General features: G+C 42.1%; 1 protein-coding gene across 1 annotated transcript; it reads left to right on the forward strand.

Annotated features, from left to right (window-relative positions):
* The first annotated feature begins 1,227 nt into the window (after window positions 1–1,227).
* LOC109872027 (receptor-interacting serine/threonine-protein kinase 2) lies at window positions 1,228–25,356 on the forward strand. The gene is made up of 11 exons (XM_020463107.2): window positions 1,228–1,988; window positions 2,811–2,964; window positions 5,565–5,720; window positions 6,292–6,449; window positions 11,657–11,706; window positions 12,024–12,185; window positions 12,630–12,715; window positions 13,393–13,500; window positions 15,319–15,415; window positions 15,677–15,892; window positions 20,914–25,356. The coding sequence occupies exons 1-11, from the start codon at window positions 1,792–1,794 to the stop codon at window positions 21,297–21,299; spliced, it is 1,770 nt and encodes a 589-aa protein (XP_020318696.1). The 5' UTR covers window positions 1,228–1,791; the 3' UTR covers window positions 21,300–25,356.

A 25,356-nucleotide genomic window follows, 5' to 3' on the forward strand; every position in this document is an offset into this window, starting at 1 on the left:
AGGCAGGGCAGGCCAGGAGCAAGGAAGAGGGTGTGGTCAAGCAAGGCATCCCCGGAGGCTAGATGCCCTAAGGTTTATATCAGAACGGGCGTAGATTTAGTGTCGCCTTTTTCTTTTCCCGACATGAGTTTGTGGTGTTTACTTTAAATAAAAGATAAAAAACTTCATTAAAATTATAGCTCACAACTGTGCAGGGGGAGAGGGGTGGGGGCGCTAAAGGAGTGCATTCACATATATCTACACACTTTCATACACACACAATTGATTGTATTTTTTATATATATATATTTTTACTGTCCACAATATATTACATATATTTATTGTCTCTCTGTGGTCAGAAAAAACGATTGTCGCATGTGGGCGTGTCTAAATCCCTCCATGCCAATTTCCCAGCAAAGGCGTTCAAAGATACCGTAAAGTAAACATACGGGCAGCAAAACCTATATATTTCAACTTGTCTTTTTCGTGTTTTACTTTCATTTTTTGCCGCGTTATTAAATATGATGGTATATATTTGCTACTTGACACGTCAAACCAATTATAGCAAAGTACTTCAGATGGTGCCAGAATGTTGCAGTCCTTTTTGAAGAGTCAATGAGCTTGTTTTAGTGGTAAGGCTGAAGCAACCGAGTGCAGAAGAAAGTCCAGAAGGAAAGCTGGGGAAAGTACATCTGCGCCTGCATTTACTTGCTGTTTGGGGTTTTAGGCTGGGTTTCTGTACAGCACTTTGTGACATAGGCTGATGTAAGGGCTTTATAAATAAATGTGATTGATTGATTGAGTCGGACAATGATGGCTCAGTGCAACATGGCAGTGTTGCCATTGTTTTATAAAGTGTTTCTTTGTCATTTCGAAATAAACAAACCTCCATATTACACACTCACAAGCTGTAAATATGTGTGTACATTGTACTTTTAATTGTTTAGCGAGAGAGCCTCATATCACATTAAATTGTACATATCCACATGAATGCGGGTCACATCTTCGGTCAAATTCGCGTGGGTCATACAAACAACAACATTGCAGTCGAAACTTCATGACCTTTGATCACATGGTTTTTGTGAAGTTCATGAAGTCGATGTAAAGGAGCAAATCGGACCGTTTTTATCCCCATAATATATCGCACTTTGAAATGAGACTTGACAAAATTGGTCCGCTCGAACGAGCCCAATCACAACGCCATAACGTTCGGATCCTGAATGTAACTCAAAAGAAACCCGGAAGGGTCTTGTCATCCTATCCCTTCACAAAATTACAACAACGGACACAGAAACCACCGCTTTCGTAGCTATCTAAACGTAAAATGTAAACATTGCTGTCCTTATTTTAATCAGTCAGTTATTTTGTAGCACGCTACTAGCTAACTAATGACGGACTTCTACAGGGTCAAGAATATGCCCCAATGCCGTGTCTTTAGCTTACAAGTATAAATCAGTCACCGGTGGTTTTTAGTCCCTAACGTTACTCGCTAGAGAGTTGGATACATTGACAGAAAAGGACAGTCTAACATTTTTTTGTTAGCAACAATTCAAGTCACTGTTTTTTTTTCTTCCGACGTCCAGTTGCAATCATTAACACTGGCAGCGCGAGCACATTATATCAAACCTGCAAGTCAAACGTCATCACGTAGCTAGCTTTTTAATGGAACATTTATGAATCTGTACTCGGCTCTGTCAGCCACCAGGGTCTTTTCGTTGCATCGGGAACAGGAACTCTCAATTCCGCTTTCTCTTTTAGGCAGAGGAGGACAAGCTTTTTTCAAGAGCTCCTTATTGTAGGTTCACAATAATTATGGAGCAGCAGCACACGGGCTGTGTGAACCTTTGTAGTCTCACGAGCACTCTACCGGTGATCCCCTATCAAAAGCTGACGGACTTGCATTACCTGAGTAAAGGTGGGTTCGGAACCGTGTTCAAGGCACAGCATTGCGATTGGCGGACCACCGTTGCCATCAAGTGTCTGAAATTGGATTCGCCTGTTGGCGAAAGGTATGTTTGTTCAAATCAAGATCTAATCTATCATTGCCTTGTCAGATTTGATTAATGTATCGACTAGATAGGCCATGATCATGACTCAAAAGTTCCACTACATTACACATAAGTCATTAGACGAATACGTGTTCTGTACAGGGGAGTTTCATTAATATCCCCGACACTATATCTGAGCATTGACATGGATAATTAACATGCGTTGCTTGCGGTACGGTTTTGCAACCATAAGAACCATATCTTTCATGTCAGCGATAAAGGATTTTCAAAAGACAAAAGGTTTAAATTGATACACCTTTTTTATAGGGTTCCCACACGGCCACATTTCCATGTTACAGCGTTTGTTTACAGGAGACCGTGACTAACTGACCTGTGCTAATTAGCTCTCTGCGTCTCCGAACATCTGTGTGTAAACGGAGGACAGGCGCCACAAACGTGTTGTCAGGGGAAAATACTGTCGGCTGCAACTGTGTTAAAAACAGTGTGTATTTTGCATTTGTGAAATTATTTTGACATGATATGAAAGTAGAGGGATTTGGCTTCGAGGCATTTCGCCCTTTTTAAATAGAACACGTAAGGTCCTTGGACTAAGAAGTAAAGTTAGGCTCTCTAGTCCAATATTGGGCTAAAGGAGAAGTAGATATTACGAACCTCATGGCTATGTGCCAATTTGAATAGAAAATACATTCATTTCACTGTTTTCTATCACTCAGAAATGTACCTTGTTTTTTTCAATACACACAAAGATTCAATATGAATCTCAATTCCTGTGTCATTTGAATGACTAATGTCAAAATATTCTCATCATGACTGTGTTTACAGGGAGAGGAATTGCCTACTGAAGGAGGCGGAGGTGCTTCACAAGGCCAGGTTCAACTACATCATCCAAATCTTTGGCGTGTGCAACGAGCCTGAGTTCTTCTGCATCGTCACTGAGTACATGAGCAATGGCTCTCTGGATCAGCTGCTTCACGAGGTACACACCGTTAGTAAGAACAGTGTACCTGTTCAAACAAGGGAGTTGGGACTGAGGCACAAGAATCTTGCCATACCAGTCTAGGGGCTTTTCATTTCCTTCTCCCACAACTGTTTCAAAGCAGAGTATAGGCATAGTGTTTACCACTATCATTTTGAATGAAGAAGAATGTCATTCAGGCGTTGGTATCAGATTGCTATACTCTCGCTATGACTGAAAAATGTGAGCGCTGCGATGTCGGCACAATACTTAGCACTGGCATTTCTTCTCATTCCCCCCAGTCCAGGGGTCTCCTACATTTTCTAGCATTTAGAGCTTCTTTTAATACAATGAAACATCCCGAGCTACAACTTTTTTTCCTAGTTTAAATAGGCACATTCTCTTCTCCACTACCCTGCAACTCTTCCCCAGGTCCTTAGTGTACAAGATAAAGTAGTGCACTATTTTTTTCTGTCGATATACCAAGTAAGAGAATGGTTAATAAACAACTCAGTAAAAATGTTCCTGGTTTTAGATTGTTAATTTTATTTCACTCTCAAAATTACAATTGATCATAGAGAAACAATGGAAGTGGATGTTCTGAGTCCATGTCAATGGTTAAATCACATCTGAAGACTATTTTTCATTGAGCATCTAGCGAGTGAGGAATGTGATGTCTAATGTCAGTCTAGCAATGGTTCTGTACTGCTCATTTCATGCCAAAGTTTGCAAATAATAGGAACAAATTCTATACAGTGCATTTGGAAACTATTCAGACCCTTTTCCCAAATTTTCTTACGTTACAGCCATATTCTAAAATTTATTTAAAAAAAAATAATTAATGTAAAAGTCCATCTACACACAATACCCCATAATGACAAAGGGAAAACTGTTTTTTAAAGATTTTTTTAAACAAATTAGCAAGCATAAAAAAAACATACCTTATTTACATAAATATTCAGACCCTTTGCTATGAGACTTGAAATTGAGCTCCGGTGCATCCTGTTTCCATTGATCATTCTTGAGATGTTTCTACAACTTGATTGGAGTCCACCTGTGGTCGAAGAAATTGTCCCTAGAGCTCCGAGACAGGATTGTCGAGGCACAGATCTGGGGATGGATAAGAAAACATGTCTGTAGCATTGAAGGTCCCCAAGAACACAGTGGCCTCCCTCATTCTTAAATGGAAGAAGTGTGGAATCACACTACCAGACTGGGCAATCGGAGAAAGGCCTTTGTCAGGGACAGAGCTCCAGAGTTCCTCTGTGGAGACGGGATAACCTTCTAGAAGGACAATCATCTCTGCAGCACTCCACCTTTCAGGCCTATATGGTAGAGTGGCCAGACAAAAGCCACTCCTCAGTAAAAGGCACATGACGGCCTGCTTGAAGTTTGCCAAAAGTCAGCTAAAGGACTCTCAGACCATGAGAAACCTAGATTCTCTGGTCTGATGAAACCAAGATTGAACTATTTGGTCTGAATGCCAAGTGTCCCTTCTAGAGGAAACCTGGAACCATCCCTAGGGAGAAGCATGGTGGTGGCAGCATCATGCTGTGGGGATGTTTTTCAGTGGCAGAGACTGGAAGACTAGTCAGGATCGAGGGAAAGATGAACGGAGCAAAGTACAGAGATCTTTGATAAAATTCTGCTCCAGAGCACTCAGACCGGGGCTAAGGTTCACTTTCCAACAGCACAACGACTGTAAGCACACAGCCAAGACCCCACAGGAGTGGCTTTGGGACAAGTCTCTGAATGTCCTCGAGTGGCTCAGCCCGAGCCCCGAATTGAATCCGATCAAACATCTCTGAAGAGACCTGAAAAAGCTGTGCAGCGACGCTCCCCGTCCAACCTGACAGAGCTTGAGGGGATCTGCAGAGAAGAATGGGAGAAACTCCCCAAATACAGGTGTGCCAAGCTTGTAGCATCATACCCAAGAAGACTCAAGGCTGTAATCGCTGCCAAAGGTGCTTCAACAAAGTACTGAGTAAAGGGTCTGAATACTTATGTAAATGTGCTATTTCATTAACATTCTTTAAAATAAATGTGAAAAAATTTCTGCAAACCTGTTTTTGCTTTGTCATGGGGTATTTCGTGTAGATTGAGGGGGAAAAAAACACATTTAATCAATTTTAGAATAATGCTGTAACGTAACAAAATGTGAAAAAGGGGTCTGAATACTTTCCGTATGCACTACTTACTCATGATATACTTGTGCCAGATAAGCCTACTTTGCAGTTAACATTTTAATTGAGAACATTTTGGGGAAAGTATTTCTGTCATACCACAAGACGGTTATCGCATCAACTGGCTACACAAAGTGGTACGCATGCGCATCACACAGACGGACGGGCAATATTGCTGGAAATTAATTGGCAGATATTGTGTTAGGTTTGGCAATTTAAGCAAATAGTGGCCAACCAGGGTTGGGATGATGTCAATGTTGCATTTTTTTTAGATAGTAGCTGGCAGCTTGCAGTGTCTGATACTTGTGAGATTTGTTTATGACCCTTTGCGGTAGAACATTTGAAAATGTCATGTACTTTCAGAATTGTTTGGCGAGTTACTCTTAGGTGGGCTGCGAGCTACTGGTAGTACTTTCCCTTCTCTCCCACACTCTGTAGAAGACAGTGTACCCCCTGCTGGCCTGGTCGTTGAGGCTGCGTGTCCTGTACGAGATAGCTCTAGGGGTTAACTTCCTACACAACATGACCCCACCCCTCCTGCACCACGACCTCAAAACGCAGAACATTCTGCTCGACGGAGAGTTTCATGTCAAGGTGTGTGTGTCAACCTGTCTTACTTAGCAGTTTTCATATTATATAGTCCCCTGAATCACTGTTCGTCTACGCCTGTTGTTTTATAAAGCATGTTGACAAATAACATTTGATTTTGTTTGCTAAGGCAATTTGTCTTCCATTTAATATGACCGAAGTATTCATGGTTCCAATTAAACTGTTTGGTCATACTGAAAACGGGGGCAGGAGAGGATTAAAATATGAATCAGCTCTCCATCATCCAGCTCCACCCTCCTGCATGAACCAATCTAATCTTCATCTGCCCCTATTAAGCTTCATGTATTAATGAGGCTTTTAACTGACTAAAGTCGTAATGGCCCAGATTCATTTTGGTTGTGTATAAATAAACAGATTTTTTGAATTTCCCTGAGAAATAGCCTAGGCCTACATATTTGAATGTCTCTGATGATCAATGTCTCCTTGGAAGTTCAGGGTTGTGTTCTTGTAGGGAGAAAATGTTTGAAAACAGGGAGGTACTACCTGTCCAATAAGAATTTTCACTTTTCGTTGCAAAATCCTGCTCTCAAAACCCAGTTGTCCTTGTTGTGTCCAGATAGCAGATTTTGGCCTGTCTAAGTGGCGTCAGCTGTCTATCAGTAAAGGCTCAGGATCCAAGCCACCTGAGATGGGGGGCACCGTCATCTACATGCCACCCGAAGCTTACGAACCCTCCAAGAGCCGCAGGGCAGACGCCAAACACGATATGTACAGGTGAGCCAACAAGAACCAGGTTTTGAGTTAAAGGACCTGGCCAGATCTGTTTGTGCTTTAGCCAGCCCCTCTGCTATATGAATGGCATGGCATGACAATGAACAACCGAGCACTATGCTGAAGCCCAAAGTGATATGGCATCCAGGCAACCTGTAAGTCATGAATAATATTAAATCAAATCAAATCAAATTTTATTTGTCACATACACATGGTTAGCAGATGTTAATGCGAGTGTAGCGAAATGCTTGTGCTTCTAGTTCCGACAATGCAGTAATAACCAACAAGTAATCTAACTAACAATTCCAAAACTACTGTCTTATACACAGTGTAAGGGGATAAAGAATATGTACATAAGGATATATGAATGAGTGATGGTACAGAGCAGCATAGGCAAGATACAGTAGATGGTATCGAGTACAGTATATACATATGAGATGAGTATGTAAACAAAGTGGCATAGTTAAAGTGGCTAGTGATACATGTATTACATAAGGATACAGTCGATGATATAGAGTACAGTATATACGTATGCATATGAGATTAATAATGTAGGGTAAGTAACATTATATAAGGTAGCATTGTTTAAAGTGGCTAGTGATATATTTACATCAATTCCCATTATTAAAGTGGCTGGAGTTGAGTCAGTGTCAGTGTGTTGGCAGCAGCCACTCAATGTTAGTGGTGGCTGTTTAACAGTCTGATGGCCTTGAGATAGAAGCTGTTTTTCAGTCTCTCGGTCCCAGCTTTGATGCACCTGTACTGACCTCGCCTTCTGGATGATAGCGGGGTGAACAGGCAGTGGCTCGGGTGGTTGATGTCCTTGATGATCTTTATGGCCTTCCTGTAACATCGGGTGGTGTAGGTGTCCTGGAGGGCAGGTAATTTGCCCCCGGTGATGCGTTGTGCAGACCTCACTACCCTCTGGAGAGCCTTACGGTTGAGGGCGGAGCAGTTGCCTACCAGGCGGTGATACAGCCCGCCAGGATGCGGGCTGAACCATACTGTAGCTAGGTTCAGACCACTATCTTAAAGGGCCTCTAAAAAGTCTAAAGCCAACTTATCATCTGACCATATCCTGTGATTTCTTTATTCTGTATCAGCTAAAAATGTTTGACCACAATAGAGCGTTTAGGCTTTTAGCATAGCCCCTTTTCCACCCCTGGCTTCTCCCTACTAGCTAACCACTAGCAGCCTTGAAACACATCACTTATTAGCAGTTCAGCATTTCAGCATGTATGAGGATTTCTACTTCAATGAGTTGGCGGCGAAGTACATATGGCTCATCCCGGACCAGGCCTGGTGTTATAGAGGCGTGCAGGATACCCAACGACACTATGTCGGCATGTGGATAAACCGCCTCTACCCTCCGTTCGTTCTATTGGCAAACGTGCAATCACTGGAAAATAAATTGGGACGAGCTCCATTCGAGACTATCCTATCAAGGTGATCTGAAGAACTGTAATATCCTATGTTTTTCATTCGTGGCTGAACAAAATAATTTAAAATATAAATTTATTAGGTTTTTCTATACATCAGCAAGACAGAATGGCATCGTCGGGTAAACTCAAGGGGGGTGGTGTGTGTCTCTGTTAACAACAGCTGGTGCACAATCTCTAATATTACAGAAGTCTCATGGTTCTGTTCACCTGAGTTAGAATACCTCATGATAAGCTGTAGGCCATACTATTTAACAAGAGTTTTTACAACAACAAATATTTTTAAGTGGATGCTAAGCTACAGGCCTGTTTTGCTAGCGCAGACTGGAATATGTTCCAGGATTCATCCAATGGCATTGAGGAGTTTACCCCATCAGTCACCTTCTTCATTAATAAGTGCATTGACGACGACATCACCCACAGTGACCGCACATACATATCCCAACCAGAAGCCATGGATTACAGGCAACATCCACACTGAGCTAAAGGCTGACGTTTTCAAGGAGCGGGACACCAATCTGGATGCTTATAAGACATCCCAGTACACCCTCCGACGAACCATCAAACAGACAAAGCGTCAATACAGGACTAAGACTGAATCCTATTACACCGGCTCTGACACTCGTCGAATGTGGCAGGGCTTGCAAACTATCACGATTTACAAAGGGAAACCCAGCAGCGAGCTGCCCAGTGACGCAACCTATCAGACGAGCTAAATGCCTTCTATGCTTGGTTTGAGGCAAGCAATACTGAACCATGCATGAGAGCACCAGCTGCTTTGGACGACTGTGTGATCAAGATCTCTGTAGCCGACGTAATAACTTTTTAAGCAGGCTAACATTCACAAGTCCACAGGGCCAGAACGATTACCAGGATGCGTACTCCGAGCATGCACTGACCAGCTGGCAAGTGTTTTCACTGACATTTTCAATCTCTCCCTGACCCAGTCTGTATTACCTACATGTTTCAAGCAGACCACCATAGTCCATCTGCCCAAGATTGCCAAGGTAACCTGTTTAAATGACTGTCGCCCTATAGTACTCAACATCTGTAGCCATGAAATGCTTTGAAAGGCTAGTTGTGGCTCACATCAATCGTCCCAGGCACCCTGGACCCATTCCAATTCTCCTACCACCACAGATGGAGGTACTCTCCATTAAACTCCACACTTCCCTTTCCCACCTGGACAACAAGAACACCTCCATGAGAATGCTTTTCATTGACTACAGCTCAGCGTTCAACACCATAGTGCCCTTCAAGCTCATCACTAAGCTAAGGACCTTGGGACTAAACACCTCCCTCTGCAAATGGATTCTGGACTTGCTCATGGGCTGCCCCCAGGTGGTGTGGGTAGGACACATCTGCCATGCTGACCCTCAAAACGAGGGTCTCGGGTGTGTGCCTACTCCCCTCCTGTACTCCCTTTCACCAATGACTGCATCTGCGCACGACTCCAACACCATCAAGTTTGCTGACGACACCGGTGGTAGGCCTGATCACTGAAAACAGTGAGACAGCCTATACGGAGGTGGTCAGAGACCTGGCAGTATGGTGCCAGGAGAAAAACCTCCCTCAATGTCAGCAAGACAAAAGAGCTGATCGTGCTCTTCAGGAAACGGAAGGGCCGAGCATGCCTCCATTCACATCGACCGGGCTGTAGTGGAGTGGGTCGAGATCTTCAAGTTCCTCAATGTCCACATCACCTATCATGGTCCAAATACACCAACCAACATTAATAGGGCACGACAAAGCCTATTTCCCCCCTCAGGAGACTGAAAAGATTTGGCATGGGCCCTCAGATCCTCAAAGTTCTACAGTTACACCATTGAAAGCGTCTTGATTGGCTGCATCACCACTTGGTATGGCAACTGCTTGGCATCCGACAATAAGACGCTACAGAAGGTAGTGTGCACGGCCCAGTACATCACTGGGGCCGAGCTCCCTATCTTCCAGGACCTCTAATACCAGGCGGTGTCAGAGGAATTCCCCAAAAGTTGTCAAACATTCCAGCCACCCTAGTCATAGACTGTTCTCTCTGATACAGCACGGCAAGCGGTACCAGAGCGTCAAGTTTGGCACCAAAAGGTTCCTGAACAGCTTGTACACACAAGCCATAAGATCGCTGAACACTTAATCAAATGGCTACCCGGACTATTTGCATTGACCGTTTTTTTTAATGCACATACCCTCTTGCACTGGCTCTATGCACACTTACTGGACCCACACATACTAAACTGACACTCCCAACACACCCACACAAACATATTTCTGTGGGGATCTACCTCAAATACACAATTAGTTTCTACCACATTCCTTGCGTATCATTTTTCAAAGGGAGTAGCAGAAGTGTCATTTTTCACAACTTTAAAGGGGGCTGAACTTCCTGATTTTAGCCTCGGTTTCAATTATCTTCATTAAGAAATGAAACTGCGAATGGGGTTTTGTTTGTTTTTTGTGTGTGTGTGCGAATGTCAGAAGCATTTGTACTTCACTCTGCCAAAATGTTACACAGTTAGTACATCACCCTTTTAAGATAACTTGAAACAGTTTAACCAGGTCTTGTGTCTGGAAGTAGCCTAAACTAGCTACTGTAGCAAGCTAGCCAACTTCTTTCGCCAATTAGCTTCAGCCGGCCGGTGTGCGTCCGTGGCAAAATTGGTTTGACTTTGGATTTGCCTGTCTGTGGGGCTAGTTAAGGACCGTCAATAAATTGCACAATGTAAATGGAACAATATTTTCATGTTGCACAACTTTTTAGTTCTCATTAAATGTGTTCGATATTTGTATATGGATTTCTACAGTTTAGTTGGTTTGAGGTTTTTAAGTAATTGAAATTTGGAGCTATTGACATTTAAAAAATATTGTCCCATGTACATTATGTAATTTACTGATGGTCCCTAACTAACCCCATAGATGTCAAATAAAATGTACCATGGGCATTATGTAATTTACTGATGGTCCCTAACTAACCCCATAGATGTCAAATAAAATGTACCATGGGCATTATAATTGGGTTGCATGCAGCTGCTTTCCAAATGGATGATTACTTGGGTGCTGTGGGCAGGATTGAAATAAACTGTTACGGTACCCTTAATTCCGTGACATACCATTATTTCTTATCTCGTAAATATCAGTTTTGGATGAGACTGACTATGACAAATTATCCTATTTTAGACTTTGTAGTCAATTTTGACACCTAGAATAAATGTCTGACTCCTATCGATGCCACAGGCCGTTTTCAAAAGGAGAAGTTGCTTATCATGTTTAGTTGCTATTTAATAGAAGATTGTATTTCAAGGCAAGTGTAGTATTTAGCCTTAAGTAAATCAATCCACATTCCTTCCGGAGCAAACGGCGAAGTACTTTGTTAAGTTTCAATTTCATTGATCTCAGTGAGCGTCTCTAAGGTGCTTGCCCTTTCTAGATGAACACCCCCTTAAAGGAACCCCTTGTTTCAGTGAAGATGTCACAAAAGGAAATGCTGAAAAGAGATATGAGACTAGTCCTTCAAGTTCCCCTAACCTCTGACTGATTCACTGGGGCTTTTGGGCAGTAGACTGTCATGATGACTGAGTCATGCCTCCACTGGGAAGTGTATTGGCCTTTTGTGTACGACTGAGGAAATGAGATTCATGACTGACTCTTAGTATTAGACATCCATTTGAGGGGAATGCTCATCTGACATCAATATTTATTTTTCTCCCCAGAGGCTGCTATTCTAACTGTGGGTCAAATAAAGCTTTTTTTTTTTTTTTTATGTTCCCATTTTAGTTACGCAATCATTATGTGGGAGGTGCTGGCCAGGAGGATACCATTTGAAGGTAATTTAAGGTTTAGATGTTGGTTTTACTGTTGGAATGTTTGTAAAAGCAATGTGTTTTTTATGGATGTTAATAACCTCACTTTTATGGAATCATATAACCTCATTCAAAATAAATGTTGTCAGCTATACATACACGTTAGATTAGCCTCATGACCTTACTGTTTCTTGTCAGTGACATATACCAAACTCATGAGTTAACATTTATGCTCCTCTGCATGCTCGAAAATAGTGGTGGGATTTCCAGACGCAAGTGATATTAAATCTTCATTCAGAAGTTTTAAAAAAAACTGAGTGAGCATTTGTATTTCTGTACAGAGGCGACCAACCCCATGCAGATCATGTTCAGCGTGCTGCGGGGGGCACGTCCGGAAACAGGCCTGGACTGTCTGCCAGGGGACATCCCCAGCAGGGAGACACTCATCAACCTCATGACTTTCGGCTGGACCGCTAACCCCGACGAACGGCAATCCTTCCTCCGTAAGAGACATGACCTCTAACCTTTGACCTCAACTCGTTACCTTCACATAGGCTGAAGTTGCCCCTAGACGCAGATCTCAGAACAGTTTGGCGCTTTCCTGACACAAATGTTTATGGTTAGGATTTGGGAAAAATAAGCTGATTCTGGATCTGTGCCTAAGGGGGACTTTTACTCACAGCCAACAAATACCTCTTTCTTCTCAGTAAGAGATCACCCCTCACCTTTCATCTTAACTCACAGTAACCTTTACTGACTCAGACAGATGCCATTCTAACCTTATCTTGTTACTTGGCACAGAAACCTCCCTTAAGATCAATATACCTAACTCAATGTTTTGTACAATTAATACATTGATGTCAATGTATTATCTATGTAGGTGTTGCAAATATACATTTGTCCCTAAAAACTATAGAGCCATAACCGTCTCTACTTGTCTTGTGCAGAGTGTGTGATGGAGCTGGAGCCAATGCTGAGGAGGTTCGATGAAATCAACGTCCTGGAGGCCGTGCTGGAGGTCAAGAAGTCAAAGGTCAGTCAGTGCGAGATTGTCCAGTACACAGGTCAAAAGGAAAAGGTTTGGCAGGAAACATACAGTCCCAAGTCATTCACTATGACTCAAGTAACCTCATCCCCAGGCTCATATGACCTCACTGTGTATTGTTAAATGTTTTAGTTCTGTTTGTGATAGCCCCAAATTTGATGACTTCAGACTTGACCAGGGTGTGGCGCATCGTGACTCATTGATATGTCTTGAGATGGATGACTTGACAAATGACGAACAGAGAGACAAATGTATGACTTCACATTTTGGTAGAAATAATCCAACCCCTACTTTCACTTCCTTATTCACCGTTTAACGTGGAAAGAAATGCACACAATGATTTGCATCAGTTTATTTTTAAGCAATAAGGTATGAGGAGGTGTGGTATATGGCCAATATACCATGGCTAAGGGCTGTTCTAATGCACGACGTATCACGGAGTGCCTGGATATAGCCCATAGCCATGGTATATTGGTCATAATACCACAAATCTCTGAGGTGTCTTATTGCTATTATAAACTGGTTACCAATGTAATTAGAGCAGTAAAAAGAAATGTTTTGTCATACCTGTGGTATACGGTCTGATATACCATGGCTGTCAGCTAATCAGCATTCAGGGTTCGAACCACCCAGTTTATAAAGCAGCATACATTCTCTTTCTCTAGCTGATGAGGCGGGCAAGCTGTTACTCTGCCACACCCATGGTGTGTGAGAGGGGGAGGGAAGAGGAGAAGTCTCTGAACATTCTGAAGAACAACCCCAGTCCCTGGCCAGTGAGTATAATGACCGGCTGTCCCCGGCAAAACGTTTTTTGGGTCAACCGAGAGTCCTCTTTTTTAAAAATGTTTACCAATTGATAGGTCAACATTTTCGAACGTGTATTTTTCATTATGTAGACACACCCTATGTGTTTATTAATAAAATAAACTATAGGCACAGAGCTTGTCTGATGCTTTAAGGGCACTGATTGATGAAATAATTAAGATGCACAAATGTGGCAGTTTGTTCATGTTCTTCAATCACATTCATCTATCTACTCCGCCTGTCTGCAACGAACATGAAAGTGAATCGTATCAACTATCAACAGTCAGGCCTGATGCTAGCCCTAGCATAATTGTATCAACTATTCTGAGTTTCCCACGCCAGTGAGATCCGGACAGACATCTGTATTTGCGCAAAGTTGAGAAGTAATCAGGTTTCCACTGGATCAGAGCATGCCATTTTTTCCATTCGCGCAGACTCTCGGTGGTTCTCAAAAGGGAGAGAGCTGGAAAGATTTGACAAATACATTGAGGAGCTATTGTCATTCTCAATGGATGTAAAAACAGACTTTGTTTACTTGATTTAAATAATTATTTTGCGTAGTTCCACTGCTCATTAGTTATGGTAAGTTAATACTATCAGACATCCCTAAATGGGCAAGTTTTTACATTTGCGCCTAGGCCTACTTCTATGCGTAATCGGGTCCTTACTCAACATTGACAGGAGCGCTCTAAACAAAAGACAATTAATTAATTGGCAGAACTTGTTTCTCATAAGTGTAGCATAGGTTTTATTTTACCTTTTATTTAACTAGGCAAGTCGGTTAAGAACAAATTCTTATTTTCAATGACGGCCTGTTCAGGGGCAGAACGACAGAACGACGACATTGTCAGCTCGAGGGTTTGAACTTGCAACCTTCCGGTTACTAGTCCAACTCTCTAACAACTAGGCTACCCTGCCACCCCAGGTTGTGAGCTCTGCAAACAACGTGTCCACTCTAATACTAATATATTGAATGCATTATCAGAAATTACCATAACAAACATTGTAGATTGGAAATGATTGGGATTAATGGTAAATGTACAACTGGTGATATATTGTATGTAATGGGGAATTGATAGTTAGCGTCTATCAGAGGGCAAGTTTTCTTGACACAACATTTAAAATTATACCCAAGACAAATTATCTTCACATACTATAGGCCCAAGAATAAATGAATACTCTCATGAACTGTGGCAGGTCCAAAGCAGTAGCCATCTATGAAAAAACTTCTTTTTTAAATCAAATTGCTTGGCGTGCCAAGGCAAATACCCTCATGGCACGCATGCCTTGTGTTGCCGATGCCTGTCTGAGAGTGATGGCCTGTGCCTCCTCCGCAATGGATTAGTCCAGGCACGAATCAGACGGGTGTCTTACGTGCCATGAAAAATATATATTTGCGACCACTTGACAAGAAAATCTGTCAACCAACAGCCTAAATACTTCCTGAAGGCACTGTATTTTTGTTTTATTCTATAAACTACTGACAACATTGACCAGTTGTAATTTTCTGTAAATAAATGCTCTAAATTACAATATTTTTATGTGGCATTTGGGAGAAATGTTAGTAGTTAATTTTATCCAAACACATACTTATAAATAGTACAGCCAGAGAAACTGATCATTTTGCAATGGTCTTTGAATTTTTTCCAGAGCTGTATATCTGTTCTTTTAGGGCCAGTTTACTCTTATGTAGAGCACTTGTGTGTGTGTGTGTGTGTGTGTGTGTGTGTGTGTGTGTGTGTGTGTGTGTGTGTGCATGTTTTTAACATGCTCTGTCACTGCCATAGGGAAGCTCTACCTCTGGCTCTGGGTCTTGCTCCTCCCAGGACACAGACATCTCCCAACCAAGCTCCCTCACTAGCACCAATGCTCCGCCTTCTAAAGGTAAATCCGCCCACTTTCCTAGACTGTGATTGACAGCTGTGATTAACAGTTAACTTTTTGCCCTGAAGGGAAATAGCGAGTTTCCTGAGTACTAGTCTGTTTCTGCGTTGAATACGAGTTGCATTGATACCCAGTTCTTTCTCTTCTCCCTCATTCTCCCTCAAATAATTTCTTTAATTAATGAGGAGGAACTTCCTCCCTGGAGAAAAGCCTCCTCTGATTGACACCCACCTCTCCTTGTCCCCCCCCAACCCCTCCTAGAAGTGTCCCCCTCGTTGTTCATGCCCCACACACTGGAGCCTCCGCAGCCCCTCAGAGATCAGAGCCAGCGGGACAACAACCTCAACAACTACCCCCAGAGCGCCAGGCCCCTGGATGAGCTCAACATTCCCCTCAAACCAGATCTGCCTGAAACAGAGTGTGTGACGTACCTGGACAACCTCAGCCTGAAGCCACAGCCATACCAACCCCAGCCAGGTAACATAGTTAAAGTTCCAAATGAAATCACATGACACGACTAACATTAAACTCCTAGTCTCACCACCTACCTAGCTACTGTAAAACATATTCAGACCCCTTGCCTTTTTCCACATTTGGTTATGTTACAGCCTTATTCTAAAATGGATTAAATAGTGTTTTACCCTCATCAATCTACACACAATACCCCATAATGACAAAGCAAAAACAGGTTTTTAGAAATGCTTGCAAATGTATCTGATCATTGTTTTAAAATGCTTTTATTTTTATATATATATATATAAGCATTTTAAAACGATCACATTTACATAAGTATTCAAACCCTTTACTCAATACTTTGCTGAAGCACCTTTGGCAGCTATTATAGCCTCTTCTTCAAATCAAATGTTATTTGTCACTTGCGCCGAATACAACCGGTGTAGACCTTACAGTGAAGTGCTTACTCACAAGCCATTAACCAACAATACAGTTTTAAGAAAATACAACAACAAAAAAGAAATGAAGTAAGAAATAATTAAAGAGCAGCAGTAAGAACAATAGCGAGGCTATATACAGGGGGTACCGGTACAGGAAGCTCTCAACCTGCTCCACTACAGCCCCGTCGATGAGAATGGGGGCGTGCTCGGTCCTCCTTTTCCTGTAGTCCACAATCATCTCCTTAGCCTTGATCACGTTGAGAAAGAGGTTGTTGTCATGGCACCACACGTCCAGGTCTCTGACCTCCCTATATGCTGTCTTGTTGTTGGTGATCAAGCCTACCGCAGATGTGTTCTTGCGTATGACGCTACAAGCTTGGCACACTTGTATTTGGGGATTCCAATCAAGTTGTAGAAACATCTCAAGGATGATCAATGGAAACCGGATGCACCTGAGCTCAATTTCGAGTCTCATAGCAAAGGGTCTGAATACTTACAGTTGAAGTCGGAAGTTTACATACACTTAGGTTGGAGTCATTAAAACCCGTTTTTCAACCACTCCACAAATTTCTTGTTAACAAACTATAGTTGTGGCAAGTCGGTTAGGACATCTACTTTGTGCATGACACAAGTAATTTTTCCAGCAATTGTTTACAAACACATTATTTCCCTTATAATTTAATGTAATCACAATTCCAGTGGGTCAGAAGTTTACATACACTAAGTTGACTGTGCCTTTAAACAGCTTGGAAAATTCCAGAAAATTTTATATGGCTTTTGAAGCTTCTGATAGGGTAAGTGACATAATTTGAGTCAATTGGTGTACCTGTGGATGTATTTCAAGACCTACCTTCAAACTCATTGCCTCTTTGCTTGACATCATGGGAAAATCAAAAGAAATCAGCCAAGGCCTCAGAAAAAATATTGTAGACCTCCAAGTCTGGGTCATTCTTGGAAGCAATTTCCAAACGCCTGAAGGTACCACGTTCATCTGTACAAACAATCGTACGCAAGTATAAACACCATGGGACCACGCAGCCGTCATACCGCTCAGGAAGGAGACGCGTTCTGTCTCCTAGAGATGAACTTACTTTGGTGCAAAAAGTGCAAATCAATCCCAGAACAGCAGCAAAGGACCTTGTGAAGATGCTGGAGGAAACCGGTACAAAAGTATCTATATCCACAGTAAAATGAGTCCTATATTGACATCACCTGAAAGGTCGCTCCGCAAGGAAGAAGCCACTGCTCCAAAACCGCCATAAAAAAAGCCAGACTACGGTTTGCAACTGCACATGGGGACAAAGATTGTACTTTTTGGAGAAATGTCCTCTCGTCTGATGAAACAAAAATAGAACTGTTTGCCCATAATGACCATCGTTATGTTTGGAGGAAAAAGGGGGAGGCTTGCAAGCCGAAGAACACCATCCCAAACGTGAACGGGGGTGGCAGCATCATGTTGTGGGGGTGCATTTCTGCAGGAGGGACTGGTGGAGGGACTGGTGCACTTCACTAAATAAATGGCAAGACGAGGAAGGAAAATTACGTGGATATATTGAAGCAACGTGTCAAGACATCAGTCAGCAGTTAAAGCTTGGTCACAAATGTTTCTTCCAAATGGACAGTGACCCCAAGCATACTTCCAAAGTTGTAGAAAAATGGCCTAAGGACAACACAGTCAAGGTATTGGAGTGGCCATCACAAAGCCCTGACCTCAATCCTATAAAACATTTGTGGGCACAACTGAAAAAGTGTTTGCGAGCAAGGAGACCTACAAACCTGACTCAGTTACACCAGCTCTGTCAGGAGGAATGGGGGGAAAATTCACCCAACTTATTGTGGAAAGCTTGAGGAAGGCTACCCAAAAAATGTGACCCAAGTTAAAGGCAATGCTACCAAATACTAATTGAGTGTATGTAAACTTCTAACCCAATGGGAATGTGATGAAAGAAATAAAAGCTGAAATCAATCATTCTCTGTACTATTATTTTGACATTTCACGTTCTTAAAATAAAGTGCTGATCCTAACTGACCTAAGACAGGGAATGTTTACTAGGAGTAAATGACAGGAATTGTGGAAAAACTCGGTTTAAATGTATTTGGCTAAGGTGTATGTAAACTTCTGTCTTCAACTGTATGTAAATATATTTCTGTAAAAAAATTGGTTTATGTGCAAAAATGTCAATTGTTTTCACTTTGTCATTATGGGGTATTGTGTGTAGATTGCTGAGGATTTTTGTTTGTTTATATAATACATTTTAGAATAAGGCTGGTAACAATGTGGAAAAAGTCAAGGATTCTGAATACTTTCCGAAGGCACTGTGTATGCGTTTAATGTTTGTCTATGGAGATTGCATGGCTGTGTGCTCGATTTTATACGCTTGTCAGCAATGGGTGTGGTGGAAATAGTCCAATCCACTAATTTGAAGGGTGTCGACATACTTTTGTACATACATACAGTAAAAGTTTGGACACAGCTACTCATTCAAGAGTTTCTTTATTTGTACTATTTTCTACATTGTAGAATAGTGAAGACATCAAAACTATAGAATCATGTAGGAACCAAAAAAGTGTTAAACAAATCAAAATATATTTTATATTTGAGATTCTTCAAAGTAACCACCTTTTGCTTTGCACAGTCTTGGCATTCTCTCAACTAGCTTCACCTGGAATGCTTTTCCAACAGTTATGAAGGATTTCCCCCATATGCTGAGCACTTGTTGGCTGCTTTTCCTTCACTCTGCGGTCTAACTCATCCCAAACCATCTCAATTGGGTTGAGGTCGGGTGATTGTGGAGGCCAGGTGATCTGATGCAGCACTCAATCACTCTCCTTCTTGGTCAAATAGCCCTCCTTGGTCAAACATCCTGGAGGTGTGTTGAGTCGTGTTGAGTCATAGTCCCACTATCATTTGTTTTTCAACAGGACAAAGCACAAACCAGATGGGCTGGTGTATTGCTGCAGAATGCTGTGGTAGCCTTGCTGGTTAAGTGTGCCTTGAATTCTAAATAAATCACTGACAGTGTCACCAGCAAAGCACCACCACACCTCTGCCTCCATGCTTCACGGTGGGAACCACACATGCGGAGATCATCCGTTCACCTACTCTGGGTCTCACAATGACACTGCGATTGGAACCAAACATCTCAAAGTTGGGCTCATCAGACCATGGACAGATTTCCACCGGTCTAATGTCCATTGCTCGTATTTCTTTGCCCAAGCAAGTCTCTTCTTCTTGGTGTCCTTTAGTAGTGGTTTCTTTGCAGGCCTGATTCACACAGTCTCCTCTGAACAGTTGATGTTGAGAAGTGTCTGTTACTTGAACTCTGAAGCATTTTTTGGGGGCTGCAATTTCTGAGGCTGGTAACTCTAATGATCTTATCCTCTGCAGTAGAGGTAACTCCGGGTCTTCCTTTCCTGTGGCGGTCCTCATTTGAGCCAGTTTCATCATAGCGCTTGTTGGTTTTTACGACTTTATTTTGAAGAAACTTCTTGAAATGTTCAGTATTGACTGACCTGTCTTTTAAGTAATGATGGACTGTCGTTTCTCTGGTTATTTCAGCTGTTCTTGCCATAATATGGACTTGGTCTTTTACCAAATAGGGCCATCTTCTGTATACCACCCCTACCTTGTCACAAGGTAAATGCAAGTGACTACCTCATGAAACTGGTTGAGAGAATGCCTATAGTGTTCAAAGCTGTCAAGGCAAAGGGTGGCTACTTTGTAGAATCTCAAATATAAAATATATTTTGATTTAACTATTGTTTTTGGTTACTACATGATTCCATGTGTAATTTCATAGTGTTGATGTCTTCACTATTATTCTACAATGTAGTAGAATAATAGTGTAGTGTAATAATGTAATAATGTAGTCAAATACAGAAAAACCCTTGAATGAGTAGGTGTGTCCCCACTTTTGACTGGTACTGTATATTTGGAACACTGCTCTTTCCATAAGAGACTGGCCAGGTGAATCCAGGAGAAACCTATGATCCTTGTTGATGTCACTTGTTAAATCTACTTCAATCAGTGTAGATGAAGGGGAGTAGATGTGTAAAAAAAATTTTTTACCTTGACATAGATTGTGTGTGTGCCAGCCAGCTAGCCATTCGGAGGGTAAATGGACAAGACAAAATATTTCAGTGCCTTTTGAACGGGGTATGGTAGTAGATGCCAGGCGCACCGGTTTGAGTGCGTCAAGAACTGCAATGCTGCTGGGTTTTTCACACTCAACAGTTTGAGTGTGTGTCAAGAATGGTCCACCACCCAAAGGACATCAAGCCAACTTGACATAACTGTGGGAAGCATCGCAGTCAACATGGGCCCTGTGAAACGCTTTCAACAGTTTGTAGAGAATTGAGGCTGTTCTGAAGGCAAAGGGGGTGGCAACTAAATATTAGGAAGGTGTTCCTAATGTTTTGTACACTGTGAGAGAACAGCAGTGGTCCAAGAACAGAGCCTTGAGGAACACTGAAAAGTTTGTCCTATCTAAGGTGTTTTCATGTTCCTCAGTGCTGTTCTCAGTGCTGTTCTCAGGCCACTACTGTTCCAATTATTTATATCACTGCTAATCTAATACCTACTTTGGCTTTACCCAAACCCTCCAGACTTCAACCCATCTTCGGATCCCCCCGACCCAACGCTGGGCCCTGTGGCGCGCTGGATCGCAGTGCGGCGCGAGGATATCGTTTCCCAGATGACGGAGGCCTGTCTGAACCAGAGCCTGGATGCCCTGCTGGCTCGCTCTCTCCTGATGCTCGAGGACTACGAGCTGGTGGTGAACCGGGCCACGCGTACCGCCAAGGTCCGCCAGCTCCTTGACACCTGCCACCGCCACAGCGAGGACTTCTGCCGCGTGGTGGTCCGCAAGCTCCAGGACAACAAGCAAATGGGCCTACAGCCGTACCCCCCAGAGCTCAGCTCCCCTGTGGCCGTGCCAAGCCCCAGCGCACCCCCACTCTCTGTGTCCTACAACAACCCTAGGAAATACTAGAACAGAACTAGACCAGAGACTAAACTGTTCCAAGACTTTTAGCTCTTTGAGCTAGGTAGTGGAAGAAGCCTCTACGGTCTGTTAGTCCTGGGTTATATTCATTAGGCACCAAATGGAAGAAAACTGAAACAGGGAGGGACTACCTAAACTTGTCCAATAAGACACTTGTTTCCCTTTGCACATTGTTTTGCTACGGTGTGCACTAGTGAATACGACCCTGGGTTTTGACTGTGAACTTTGAATTTAGTGTGGTAGGGTCAAGCCCAGCTGTCATTTCATATTGCTCATCGTGATACCTACTTTCCTGCCCACTCACACAGGACATTCTCTGTTGCTACTGTTCATTGAACTGAAGGTGCCTAGAAGTTGAGCTTAAGAACTTGAAGGTAAAGATGCCTTTTGGAAAAACAACCAGTATTCACTAAATTTCACCTGTTCTCTGAAAGTGGAGAACTGGTTGGGATTAGCAATCATAATCAAAAACCTGTTAGAATTTAATCCAGGCTTTGAAGAATTATATTATGGATTTTATGTAATTTGACAGGTAAATCATCTCGTTCTCTTGAAGCATTCCCTATATTCTGAGTGATCGGGGTATGGGCCTGAGTTCTGCTTCTATGCATCTTTCTGTTATTGTTGTTCCCCCTTTGCACTGAATGGTTATATCCAGAGACATACTGTATATCCAGAGAGAGACTGTATAACATCATACTGATCTAAGCCTCTGATTTCACTCTTTTGAGTGGACATTCTAGAACAGGGGTATTGAGCTCTTACACTACGAGGTCCGGAGCCTGCTGGTTTTCTGTTATACCTGATAATTAATTTCACCCACCTGGTATTCCAGGTCTAAATCAGTCCCTGATTTAAGGGGGAACAATGAAAAAAGATAGTGGGACTGGCTCCGAGGTCCAAAATTGAGTTTGAAGGGTCTAGACTCTATGGGTCTGGGTGGGTCCCAATTACTGTGACTGAAATTCAGTAGTTGACCCTCTGATCCGGGTCTATGTAACTACAGCTGATAGACCAGCGTGGACATGAATGGATCTGACCGCGTCTCTGCATTACCTAAACATGTTTTATTTTACGCTAATAAGGTGAATCTATTGACTTATGGAGAGACAACATATAAAGACCTATTTATTAGCTGAAAGATAAACTTGTCTGAATAACATACATTTGTCACTCTGGTACAATCGGATCTGGTCTAGACCCTGACCCCCTAAGGTATGGGTCCGGTCTACGTCTGGTTGTTCTCGGGTCTGTTCGGGTCCAGATGTCCCTTTTTATATTTATTTATATATATATATATAAATAAATATAAATATATATATATATGTCTGATAAGATACTCGACTGGACAGCTGCCATTTTGAAGTTACTGTAGCTTTGTATCTTACATTATATTTTATTTTTACAACTGCCTTTTCAAGACTGATTTTATTTATCTTATAAAGGAGCGTTGACATTGACAGGATGGGCCAAGTCAGTGGATTTAGGTTTGGTGTGTAGATTTAATCCTTAGTCTTCATCTTGACAAGTTTACATATGGTGACAGACACAATAACACTGTAGCCAGAAAGCAGAAAATAAGGTCATGTAGCTAATGTAGATCAGAGTGTACCAGGATCTGTCTGTAGCTATTTTGGTACTCTCCTTGGACTCAATGGTCTCTGTTATGGGTGGTTTTTGTAGACATGTTTTTTAGCGATAGAGGTCATGGCCCATACTTATACAAATCTCTGTTTGCTCTACATGTTTTGGTACAAGACCAGTGAATGGATAAAGCAGGGTTTAGTCATTGAGCCAAGTGCTAAATATAGTAACATGTCCCTCAGCAGCTTAGAGCTGTGGTTGGTTATCCTGCACTTTGACAAAAAACATTCAGCCTCAGATTGTGGCACTCTGGGTATGATGCTAAAGTAGAGTCAGTCAGTCAGAGCTTTAGGCCAGGGGAGGGGGATCCCTACAGTAGAAACCGGTCACAGAAGAAGATGCCAGTGACACACACTGAAGAGACTGGTGTACGTTTGTCTAAAGTGGGCCAAAGCAAACTGTTTTTACGTAGAACACTTAAGCATTTCATGAATTGCATGGACTTCATATTTCATTCAGTGATCTATCCTCAGTTTTGTCAGCACATGACAGGTCTCGAGTAGCAAAGGGCACTTCCTGGGACACATGACTGGAAATTGAATCATACTATAGCTTTTATACAAATTAAATCTATATACCATAAAGTAATTACACTTTTTAAAGTCACAGTGAAATGTAACTATCTGCTCTAGGTAGGTGGTCATTCTCAGCCTTGAGGTTGTAGTTGGAGCAAGCATAATGGCCAACTAAATCTGAGCGCTATAACTAGCTAGCTACAATGTACCCTCAATCTTGGCGCTATAGCTAGCTGTCAACAATGCACACTATCGCCTGTAGAAGCCTCAGCAGGGACCCTGTGTTACGACTGTTTCTCACCTTGGATATCTCCTCTTCTAATACATATCCAGAAATGACTAAGTGCCAAAATACACTGTAGTTAAGCAATTTCCTGATAAAACAACTTTTCCCGTAGTTACCTCACCATCGTTTTCTGTTTCTCTCTGTCAGTGATGTGTGCATGCAATGTCTCCACATAGGGAACCAAGAGCGCCACTAAATCAGAGACGTGTAGTTTCTAGAAGCCTTACCGTCAATGCACTTCCTTAAATGAGTTCTGGAGGCACCGTGGCTAAGTATCATTACCTAGGGTCTGTGCCCCCACAATTGTGACCCTTCAAAATTGAAGAGCACTGGCTGAGGGGTTTTAGTGTGTTTTTTAAATTTATTAATCGAGGTGTTCTTACCTATTTTTATTTTATTTGTGCTGCAGAATAAACTACGTTCATTGTTTGCCCCCATCATGAGGGTGCTCTTTTGTAAGTTTATCAGCTTTTGTTGAATTAGAACATGTGCTGTGTCAGTGGTATAGAGTGGCAACTGGCAAGCCAAAGCCAGCCAGGAGAGAAACTCTTCCAAAATCCTTTGGACTTTTACTGCCTTGTTTTCAATACTGTGCCTCATATATTCAAAAATGTTTGCTTATTTACCACAATTATTTTCTCACGTGATATTTGCACAAAACTCCAGATGTTATCAAATTACATTTTTCTTGCATTCCTAGTCATCTTGATATACTTTTGGACAAAATGTTGTATATGTACAACAGTCGTCTTATTGCTCTATTCTATTTATCTTTAGCTGAACTCTTGCCTAGTTCTAAACCATGAGGTGTTAGTTAGAAAAGTGTCTGAAGAAATCATTGTTTACATGGAATTCCTTCAAGCAGCCATCAACATTGCCATATTCATGGCCAGTGTTCTGTTTTATCCATATACTTATGTACTTTTTCTTCATATCATTAGCAACAATATTAAATATCCTGTATACATAATGTGTACACTGAGTATACCAAACATTTAGGAACACCTTCCTAAAATTTAGTTGCCCTTTTGCCCTCAGAACAGCCTCAATTCATCAGGGCATGGGCTACAATGTGCCAAGCGTTCCACAGGGATGCTGGCCCATATTAATTCCAGTTCTTCCAGTTGTTTCAAGTTGGCTGGATGTCCTTTGGGTGGTGGACCCTTATCAATACATACAGGAAACGGTTGAGTGTGAAAAGCCCAGCAGCATTGCAGTTCTTGACACAAACCGGTGCACCTGGCACCTACTACCATACCCCGTTCAAAGGCACTTAAATACCCTCTGAATGGCACACACTCACAATCCAGGTCTCAATTGTCTCCAGGTTTTAAAATCCTTCTTTAACCTGTCTCCTCCCCTTCATCCACACTGATTTTTGAAGGGTATTTAACAAGTGACATCAGTAAGGGATCATAGCTTTCACCTGGTCAGTCTGTCATAGCAGGTATTCTTAATGTTTTGTATACTCCGTGTAATATGTAGTACTGAAGCACCTTTTGGCATAAGTATAATTCAATATTTACTGTATATGTATTGCATGATGTTTTTGATACCGTTACGCTTTATTGCTGTGTCATTAAAGTGTGTGATCCTTCCA

This window comes from Oncorhynchus kisutch, linkage group LG27 (assembly GCF_002021735.2).
Source record: "Oncorhynchus kisutch isolate 150728-3 linkage group LG27, Okis_V2, whole genome shotgun sequence".
NCBI classification, from domain to species: Eukaryota; Metazoa; Chordata; class Actinopteri; order Salmoniformes; family Salmonidae; genus Oncorhynchus; species Oncorhynchus kisutch.